The sequence below is a fragment of the Lycorma delicatula genome, chromosome 7 (genome assembly GCF_047948215.1).
Source record: "Lycorma delicatula isolate Av1 chromosome 7, ASM4794821v1, whole genome shotgun sequence".
NCBI classification, from domain to species: domain Eukaryota; kingdom Metazoa; phylum Arthropoda; class Insecta; order Hemiptera; family Fulgoridae; genus Lycorma; species Lycorma delicatula.
Genome location: NC_134461.1, coordinates 36660880 through 36671931, shown reverse-complemented (window position 1 = coordinate 36671931; position 11052 = coordinate 36660880). Strand labels below are relative to the sequence as shown.

General features: G+C 32.1%; 1 protein-coding gene across 1 annotated transcript in view; it reads right to left on the bottom strand.

Annotated features, from left to right (window-relative positions):
- Positions 1–269: 269 nt before the first annotated feature.
- The window catches only part of LOC142327981 (cap-specific mRNA (nucleoside-2'-O-)-methyltransferase 2-like), a 34995-nt gene continuing 24212 nt past the window's right edge, over positions 270–11052 (bottom strand). Inside the window, exons 7-9 of the mRNA XM_075371407.1 lie at positions 9646–9740; positions 6221–6385; positions 270–326 (exon numbers count right to left, since the gene is read on the bottom strand). Coding sequence (XP_075227522.1) covers positions 270–326; positions 6221–6385; positions 9646–9740 — 317 coding nt within the window. The remainder of the gene's footprint in view (positions 327–6220; positions 6386–9645; positions 9741–11052) is intronic.

Sequence of the window (11052 nt, the reverse complement as noted above, 5' to 3'; positions counted from 1 at the left end):
TTTGGACAAGTTTTACACATTAGTAAGGTTACTTTTTATCAGTTAAATTAATATTATGAAATGAAAAATATGATAAAAAAGAAATTTTCAGACTAATGCAATGGTACTATCAATACACAAGATCATGATTATGGGGAAAAATCAATTTCTCTTCATTGTTTAGAAATGAAGATCACCAAGTGTATATGTTACCCCAGCATATTTCAGCTTTGTTTTTACACCATAAACTGAAAGCCTGGTTCTAGAATGAGTGTATTGGTAGAGAAAGGTCAAGGTTTTCGTCTTCTAGAAGCCCAATGTTTACCAATGGACTTTTTTTCAAAAACCTGTAATGAAATTCAGTAAAGTGTGAAAATCTACCATTTTAATTTCTTGCAGGAAAAGACAGCAAATAGCATTCTGACAATAATGCAAAATATGAAGTGATAAGATTAGGTGAGTAATTATTGTCTGCATCAGAACACGTTAAGTTCATTAAGACACAAAAACATTATGTGAAAATGTTATCTAAATCAGTTTAATAAGTCCTGCTACAAATGAATTTTAACTAACACTGTACAAGGAAACTTGGTGTCTTTTTTCAGGGGTACACAAATTAATTCATTAAAATAAATTTGCAATTTTTTTTTTCTTTTATGTTTTTTAGTGTTGTGGAATCACTCACCCATTTGTATCTTTTGAAGTTATACAATAAAAATAAGAAAGAAAATACCAAACTAATGAGTGAAAAAATTACAAATATAAATACCTTAAAATTACAAATACCTTTTCAAACATATGTCCTAATAAATAAACAAATCCAACATTAAACTGAGTCAACAAAGGAAAGCCTTGTAAAAGAAGACTGGAATTATTGTCCATATTTGAAAGTTCATTTATGATGAGTTTTACAGATTCCTTTTGAGCATACCAAGTGGTATATGGCCAAGGTTGGTGAGATACATCGCAGATTTTTAAAAATAGTTGTGAATACTTGTTCTCACTGAAACATAGAAATAATGAAAGGTATACAAGATCTGATAATAAAGTTCACATACTCACTTATGTGTAGCAACACCATACATTGTCACACTCCCATTTTATTGCTATAATTATTGGCAAATATAGTTTCATATATTAGAGTCTGTTTTAACTCTGTTATTATCTGTGCATTTTTTATCAAAAAATGTCATTGCATGAATTAAAAAAAATTAAATTTCATGTCAAAGTTGACAAAATTAGAAGTGAAATTATGATATGAAGATGTTAGCATAAGTTTATGAGAATAATATTATAAAAAAAATTACTTTACAAATTGGTGAAATGGTTTTCTTTTTTCCTCCTTTTAAAAAATTTTCACCACTTTCTTTTCTCAACAAAATGTAGTAAGAAAATAATTATTGATGACAAAGAGGTCAGGACAACCATCAACAAACAAAATTATCAACAGACTATCATAAGCATAGGATAGCAGGTAAATATTGACAAAGAGACAAGGAGAAAGATTTTAACATGAATAAGACTTGAGTAAAAATGATATCAAAACAGCTCACTGATGATTTAAAATTTGCCAAGACCTTTTGGAAAGGCAAGATGACATTACTTACTGATTGATACGTATGATTGATACTGTAGATTACATACTGATTGATAAGTATGAAGATGTTCATAAATCAGAAAAGGCCAATGCCAATGATAAGAATTAATGTAGTTTATTTTTCTAAGTTAATGACATTTGTTCATTGATCATTTTTTATTATTACAGAATATGTCAGTAATGCAACAGTTTTCCAGTTACACTATATTTATTGATGTTATGTTTAAGTATATGATTGTGAAAAAAAATGATTTAAGTTCTTTTGTTTTCAGGCTTTGTTAAATTGCAGATTTTAATATTATTAGTCTATATGCAGTTTATTTGTGTGATAGAGTAAGTCCATATCTTTATCGATTTTACGATACTAATTGTTTTTCCTTTTTTCTTATTAAAGTCCAATACTTTGGCAAACGAGCTATGTTTCCTTTTTTGTTATAATTTACCCAACACATACCATAAAAAAATATTTTACAATGTTTGAGAATATGCACAAAACAGTTTTATTTGTATAAGGTCTAAAATAATTTAATTCTACATCGTGCTGGATATGAAAGAGTAATAAAAACAGTAAAACACAACTGAAAACTATATAGATATCTTGCATGATTTTAATCAATCATCACTAATATTTATATAATCTTGAGAATTAGCATTGCCTTCTTCACCATCCACATGAAATTACCTTCAATTCCATCAAGGCTATTTAAAGTACAACTTTTTTTAAAAGCTTTTTCAGCATTCTCCAAAGAAAGAAGTCTAGTTGATTGGGATCTGATCAGGCAGGTCAGTTTATAAGTCCTCCTTTCCAATTCAGTGACATTCGAATGCATAACAAGACAGTTGCACAGTAAGTAATTTCTGCTGAGGTCTGCCACCATCATGCTGAAACTAAAGGATAAGTTTCTTCTATAAGCCTATTTTCAAAATACTGGGTCCAATCAATTTTCCCATTTTTTGTAAATTTAACATTTAGCATCCTTCATCTATCAAGTTTGTATAAGAGTTGGTAACTGGTTTAAAGGATCCTGACTGCGATTTGTTACCATTATATGGCTCATCAACCCTCAAATGGCCTTTTTTCATTTTGCTTTCAACTAAAACAATGAAACTATGTATAAACTATGCACTGTAATACAGTATTATCATTAATATAATATTTTAGTGTAAAAAAAAGATATCTTACCTAAAAGCCAAAACAAAAGTTTTTTTAACTTGTAAATTTTTTTAGGTCACCATATTTATTTATACTATCAGAGAAAAAAAAACTTTAATAACAGATACTACTTTAATAACAATAACAAATTTTTTCCTGAATATTCTTACATACAACCATCAAAACCGATAAAACACTCAAAAAGCACTACTAGGAAAGCAGTTGAAAATATACTTTTATAAGGTTTGTAAGATATAACTTTTAAAAAAAATGCTTTTTATTTTGTGATTAACTGTTAAGAGTATTTTGCATGTTAGAACTTACTTTTTTTACAACAAAATGTCCTTGTTGATTTTATTTATAGTCAGGTCAGTGGTTTCACTACATTAATGAATGATGCATTAATGAGATAAACTGTGCAGGATACTTGTTCCACCACATTCAGAATTACAGTTATAAATCAGGTTCACAGTACGAGTTTATATACCATAAATTTGAAAAATAACATTGTTTTAGTATTTATAAAAAAAATACCATATAACAAAATTACTTCTAATGAAAATCAGTTGATAAATCATACTGATGGATGAGATTAAAATGAAAGTAAAACAACAAAGAAAAAGTAATACCTCTTTTCCTTCAATGGTCCTACTAACTGAACAACTTCTTGGTATTTTTTTAACAAATACCCAGAACAAAATTTTGAATTATTTACTACGGAAACAGATAGACCGTCTTGAAGTCCAAAACTAGAGGGCAAATTATCTGAAATCTGAAGACAATAAATCTTTTTATAATCGTTAATGGAATTTAGAAAACAAGTTCTGATAAAAAAAATTAGTCTTATGTATGATGTAGTGATAGGTATGAATGAAATATAACCTTGTACAGTTTCAGGTCGACTATTCCTGAAATGTGTGATTAATTGAAACCCAACCACCAAAGAACACAGTATCCACAATCTAGTATTCAAATCCTTATAAAAGTAACTGCTTTACCAAGATTTGAACCTTAGAACTCTTGACTTTGAAATCAGCTCATTTTCTGTAGTCATCTGCTATATTTTGACGTCACAGGTGATCGGTAGAATTAAATGAATGAATAATATTTAAAGAGTAAAAAAATATGTAAAATGGCTGCTATTACTGCCACACCCGCACAAATGAAATATGGTACGCGCATGTGCTTTATTTAAAATCATTAAATTAAATAAACAAAAAATATTATATTTAAATAAAATGATATATATATTTTAAATTAAGTTGTGTGTAACCCATGCATCAGAAAAAAGCCGTGTGATGGGAAAGTCCTGCACTGTGATGTCAGCTTTTTATACTATAAATCATTAAATAATTGTTTCTTTCTTTTTTTTATGTTCTGCATAATTTGATTCTAGTTTCAAATATTTATAAGTTTGCAAATGTTCATTATATCTTTAATTATACATCTATATAAGACTTTTCACAATCTTCTTTACCACATTATACCCACCTGGATAAAGTGCTTTCACCACCACGATGAAAGTGCTCATGTGAATTTAGTAGATATAATAATAATGAGTATTTTAAGGTAAATAATTTATATTAATTCTCATAAAAATACATATATTATATATATATATATATGAACACAGAAAATAAATAAAAATGACAATGATAATTAATGAAAATCTGGTTTAATAATACATTAGTCACATATCATTTCATTTTTATAAGGTTATGACTGTAACACCAGCTGCCATTTTTCAAAACAAACAATAAAATGTTATTGTAGTATTTTTTTATTCTTTCATTTGAACAAATCTACTATTATTCAAAGATATTATTACTACTACATTTTTAATGATTACGTTAGAATTATGAATACTGTTTAGAAATTATGTAATATTGATTGATTAAATATAGAAATGACATACTATGAGCAATTTTAATTGCTGTAATTAGCCTCTATTCTCCTCTTTTTTGGCTGAATTTTTTAATACGAGTTGAAATTATTACTTCCTTGTGCTATATTAAAAATGTAATTAATTATTGATAGAAAAATTAATAGGAAATGAATGTCACAATCAACAACAGCAGGTTCTTAATGTAACCTTCAGGTTGATATCCACGAACATTCCTTTGTTTTAAAATTATTTGCCATTTAAATGTACTCCTTTCATACCAGTCAATCTCTACTATTTCAGCTAAGCCAGTCCTAACTCAAAAGTCAAGTTGCACGATCATTTATTTGTTTACTTTCTGCTACAGAGGTATTACAGAAGAAATCAGTTTTTTTTAAGAAGTACCCTACCTAAAATATTTTTATTTTATTTTTTTGGACAATTTTTTTTTCAAAACTTTTTACACTTACCTTTTTTTTATCTTACATTGTCAGGAGTGAACTTTTGATAATATAAAACTTCAAATTGTCTAAGAACCAGACCAAAGTAAATTATTTCAATGTGTAGACTGATTTATAAATTACTGTATAAAATAAATAATGCATTCTAAGAAGAGAGAGAAAGAGAGCGTGTGGGAAGGAAAGAAAATTTAAAACCCATAATAAAAAAAGCCATAAAAAAAGTAAAAACATGCAAGAGATTCACTTTGCTGCCCTGAATGTGAATCCCCCACCAAGTTAAAACCTATCAGCTTCCCTGCAAATGTATTCAAATTTAGCATTTTAATGAAAGAAATTTCCAACAACTTTCTAGAGTGTCTGCATTTTTTTGTGCAACAGTATTTACAATATTTAACTTATATGTAAATGTCCATTCATTATGTTATCCAAATACAGACATAAAGCTACTTGAACTTTTCAACTAAGTCAACTGATTTATAATTACAACCATCTAAATCACTTCCACTATGTAATTCAGATCACATGACTATCACCAAAATTTTCTTGATTAAATTACATTATCCCCTGAAATATAAAGTTAATTCATAAATATACATTGAGCATTTGGTAACCAAATTTTTGTAGATTTTGATGCAGAAAGCCCAGCATTTTGGGAAATCAAAATCAAAATGGAGGAACCATTTTATAACCATACCCAATTATTGGGAGCTTAATAAGAACAAAGTAGTTAACAATGTCTTGAGTTATAACAATTTTTAGGAGAATCATTTCTTACATATCAAACAAATTTGACAAAAAGTTAAAAATAAGAGACTAATATTTTACCCACCTTCTAAAATCACATGTAAAATCTTATTTTAGATCTACAAATAGTTCATATTTTTTAACTTCTGTGAATGTTGTTTAATAACATACAATTTTTTTTTTTAATTTTAAAAATAAAGCAGACCACATTTTTAACAGCATTATTAATTCAAACACAGTGGATTATTGGTACTGAAATCTAGTCAAGTATGGATAAAGATGTAACATTGATAAAGATTCCTCATTAGGTAAACATTGATAAAGGAGGAAAATGCTACTGTGTATAAAAATGTCATACTGTTAAGCATAAATTATCGTATTTATGGATTACAAAATTAACTTACCAAGTCTGAGGGGTCAACAACATGATTCATATCGCATGATAACTTCTCAAGTTTATAACGTGAAACATATTCTTTAGCTATAGTCTTTTGTAGAAACTCCAATTCTTTTCTTTCAAAATCAGACATATTATTAAATAATTTAATATTTGATAGAATTACATTTTCCTGAAACAGTTTTTAAGCATTATCAATTTATTTTTTTAACATCCTTGTACGTTAGGATCAGATATTTTGATTTGTCATAGAATCCAGTTTACAAATTAAGATTTTCAGAACAAATAATACAATTAAAATAACATACGCTGATTTATATGATGAAGCTGAAATTAATCTCTCGTAATCTAGAGTAGAAAAAGGCAGGCCTACAACCCACCATGAAAATGTTACCTGGTTTATGTTTCATTGCACATGATTTTGATAAATGTTTTTGCCAAATGTTACTAAATAGCGTTCATGGATTTTGCGTATTAACAACAACAAAAATTTTACAATGAAAAGCTTAAAAATCCTGAACATTTTGAGCTATTTCTTGAATGATTTTATAATGATTTGGAAGGGAAAGATCACGCTATGTGACGATTCTGGTTGCCGCACAACTCCAACCGTACCTAGCCCTGATTCACTTTACTAGAGGTAATCTTCTAGACCCACTAACTGATTGATATCTCTCAGTCATTATCTTAGTCTCTGTCAGAATACCACTGATGCAAATGCCACGAATGACATTTCCATTGGTGTAAACTCTATAAACTAGCATAATGAAAAACAAACAACCAAGACTACTCATACATAATAGACTGAGTAGAAAAAATTATAAATTTTGAGCTAAATGCCCTACTACAACAAAAGAAAATTAAATGATCACAAAATGACTAAACAAAAACAATTAACACTGAATAAAACTTCAAAAAGCCTATCATAGCAACTAAAACGCCTAAGCAACCCTAGCCACCCGGGTTACACGAACACGGGAATTAAAGTGGGTTCTTTTGATTGCTATATGCCCTTCCCAACTCACTAAATAACCAAGTATTTTGTAAAACTCTCTACTATAACCCATTCGGCTTGGTTTTTCCAGTTTACAGTCAAATCCAAGTAACACCCAGAATCTTCGTGCTTCTCACAACCTGTAATTGTTTATCCTCATAATGAAGACATACAAAACATGAAAAGCATCATCCATTATACCACAACTTGGACAAAGACCCAAATCAGCCAGGCCGGAACGAGTCAATTTAATCCTAAAAGCATCATGGCTCGAAAGAAATTGTGTGGCATATTTATTAGGAGACACCCAAGAGGCTCCTGACCCCTACGGAAGAGACATGCATATAATGCCCATTAATTATCTCATTCCATCTCTCATGCCACAATTGAAATCCACTATTCTCAATCTCTGAAATTTTTGAAGAAGTCAATTCACCAGACGTTTTTGCAAAATAATACAGTTGGTGCTCAACTGTGAGAACATCAATGGGCTTCACTCCAGCAATCACCAGAACAGCCCCACATGAGATAGTGTGATAATCCCCTATCACTTTCAACAGCAAGAGGCGTTGGACTCTCAGTAAAATATCCCTATAAGTTTTATATTTTAGCCTCTCCCCGCATACAAGTGTGGCATACAACATAATTCCCTCACACACACTTTTATAAAGGATATACATGGTCTTAAAATTAAGACCCAAATCCCGATTCACCACACGTCAAATACTAAAGAAGGCACTATTGGTCTTCTTCATGACATATTGTAAATGCTCCTTGGAACGAAAATTTTCTCAAGGGACACCCCGAGTTATTTCTGAATCTGAATATAATGGATTCAATGGCCTGACATAGATATATACACTCGTTGCGTCATAGCCAAATGGCCTTTTAGAAACATCACTGTGGTTTTATCCGAGCTGAATATCATCTTATGCTGATGGTCTCACAAGTCTAGTATCTTACAAGTCTGAGAAGCCCAAGTCCAATCTCGTTCCGCGTGCATCTTTCGACCAGCAGCAGCCCGTCATCGGCATAAGTGTAATGCGACAACCACCAGGCAATGTCAGCCACATCAGAGAATCAGACTCTACAACCCATAACAAAGGGCCCAGTACACTGCCCTGAGGACAACTCTTAGACAGTGTCTTTCAAAACATAATACTCTATGGCAAACAGTCCTTGTGTTGCTGAAGGCATAGAGCAATTTATTCATCAGTCTTCAACTGAAATTACATAGAGCCCTATGCCAATCTCTTAGTGCACGCCTGCAGTCTTCATCCCACCAAGTAACTGCAGCTCTCTTGGCTTTCCCAATCTCAAAGGTATGAATTCATTCATACCTTTGAATTTGTTCAAAGGTATGAATGAATTCATTGAAAATAAAAACCAAATGAATTCATTCATTTGCTCTATCAAGTATATAGTGTGTAAACTTAGCAAGTTGGTGGATCGCGCAATGTCATACTGACTGAAGGAGTACTTGTTTCCAATCTGGTCCACTTTCTTAACTACCCATCTGCATGGTTGACTCTGAGGAAAATACCAATTACTGACTGATATTACAACTGATCTATGATCGCTTCCAAAGAACGTTTTAGAATGCACTAGGTAAGATGTGGACGTAAGTCTGCTGAACACAACGACAGATGATGCATTAAGATGTACTTTTTATTTCCTCTGCTCCCCTGGGTTGGTCTGACTGGTATGTATAACTCGACCAAGAAGAGTAACTTTTTACTCAAACGAGCCTCCCCATGTACCAGCTCTAAGTCCAGCATGGCAGGGTCGGCTCAACGGTCAGATCTTTTAATTTTTCCCACTCTAGTGAGGTGTGCCAACGCATCCTCACTGGTTTCGGGTCTTTTCATTTTCCTATTCTCTCCCATGGAGTCCCAACCATTCATTGGTACTGACACACCTAAGCATGCCTACCCTCACGGTTGGGGCTGTCCTCCCCTCCCTACGCTAAAATCACCTGTTCCTCCACTCTTGATCCTTTTGTTGTATTACCACAATCGAAAATTATTCCACTAGTCTCCAGATCAAAATGACATAAATATACACGATCAATCGTTCAATAAGCAGAGATCTAAGTCCTCCCTCAGTCGATCAACCAGACTACCTCCAGGAGAACATGACGATGAGCTCTAAGAATGGTGATGGGAATTTAAATCGCCAGATATCAGGCAAGGTGTAGGAATCACATTATCAAATTACCAACAGAATCCATTTTAATTTTCATGAACAGACTACTAAACACACCTACTCTAAGTAATGCTGCTGGACGCATACACAAATGTGTGCACATCCCACAAGGGCTTTTCATCTCACTAAAGATTATTTTATTACTGCAGCTTTGCTGCATGCTACAATATAAATTCATCTTCATTCTTGACTAGCCATTACATGTATATTAAAAATAAAATAAAATCTGTTACCTGATACTGTACAAAAAATGATGCACATTTCTTTAATTGTCTCATGAAATCTTCTGAAATTGTTTCCAATCCAAACATTGTTTTATTGGTTATATCTGAACCAAAAAATAATAATTATTTTAATATTGACACGTGGTAAAAAAGTTACAAACAAATTACTTTAGTATTTATACTTTAAAGTATTTTTTTTATTTTAAACTTTATCACACTAATCTCTGTTTAAATTATCTGCCAAAAAAAAAAATACATTATCTATCTTCTTCCACTTTATCTTTTTGAGGGAAGCAACCACTTTGAAATTAATACCAGTCTGCAGCAACATACCAGGTGTGTGAGAAAAGTAATGAGATTGGTAACACTGCGAGCGATCTGGCAACGCTGTGTCTACCGGTCTGTGCTAGACAAGTTTGTTCATCCCTTCTACATGCTCAGTACGAGTTTCAACTCCGTTCAGCCAACACGTTATTTTTTATAGCGCCATAAGTGAAGTTGTGTTTTTGTTGTGTGTTACGAAAATGTAGCATCGGAATTTAGAGCAAAGTTGTGCAATCAAGTTTTGTGTTAAACTTGGGGAATCCGTGAGTGTAACCTTTGAAAAGTTGAACCAGGCCTATGGGGAACATTGCATATCAAGAGCACAAGTTTTCTGCTGGTACAAATCATTTTTGGAACGCCGAGAACACGTTGAAGATCAACCTCGCTCATGGAGACTTTCAACTTCAAAATCTGACGAACACGTTGAGCGTGTGAGGGTTCTTCTGAGATCAGACCGTCATGTAACAATAAAGATGACGAGTGAATAGTTAAATTTAAACACTTTCACCGTACATTAAATTTTGACAAACGATTTGGACATGCGAAATTGGTTCCGAAAAAACTCACAACGTAACAGAAAGACAATCGAAGAAACGTGTGCGTTGATCTTGAGAGGATTACAATGACCAAGAATTCTTCAATCGTGTGATCACAGGTGATGAATCCTGGATATTTGAGTACGATCCTGAAACAAAGTGGCAAAGCGAATAGTGGCACACTCCACTCCTCGACCGAAAAAATGTCGAATGAGCAAATCAAAGCTCAAAACCATGCTGATTTGCTTTTTTGATAGTAGGGATATCGTGTATAAAGAATTTGTTCCTCCAGGACAAACTCAACCAAGTGTTTTACAAAAGTGTCCTTGAAAGGCTCATTTGCGTGAGACCAGACATTGCAGAAAAGTGGATGCTTCATCATGACAATGCTCCGTGTCACACGGCCATTTCCATCAGAGAATTTTTGACCTCAAAACGCATTCTTACGGTTCCTCAACCCCCCTCCCCTTATTCACCTGATTTGAGTCCTTGTGACTTTTAACTTTTCCCGAAATTGAAACATGTCTTTAAAGGACGTCATTTTGGAAGTCTGGAG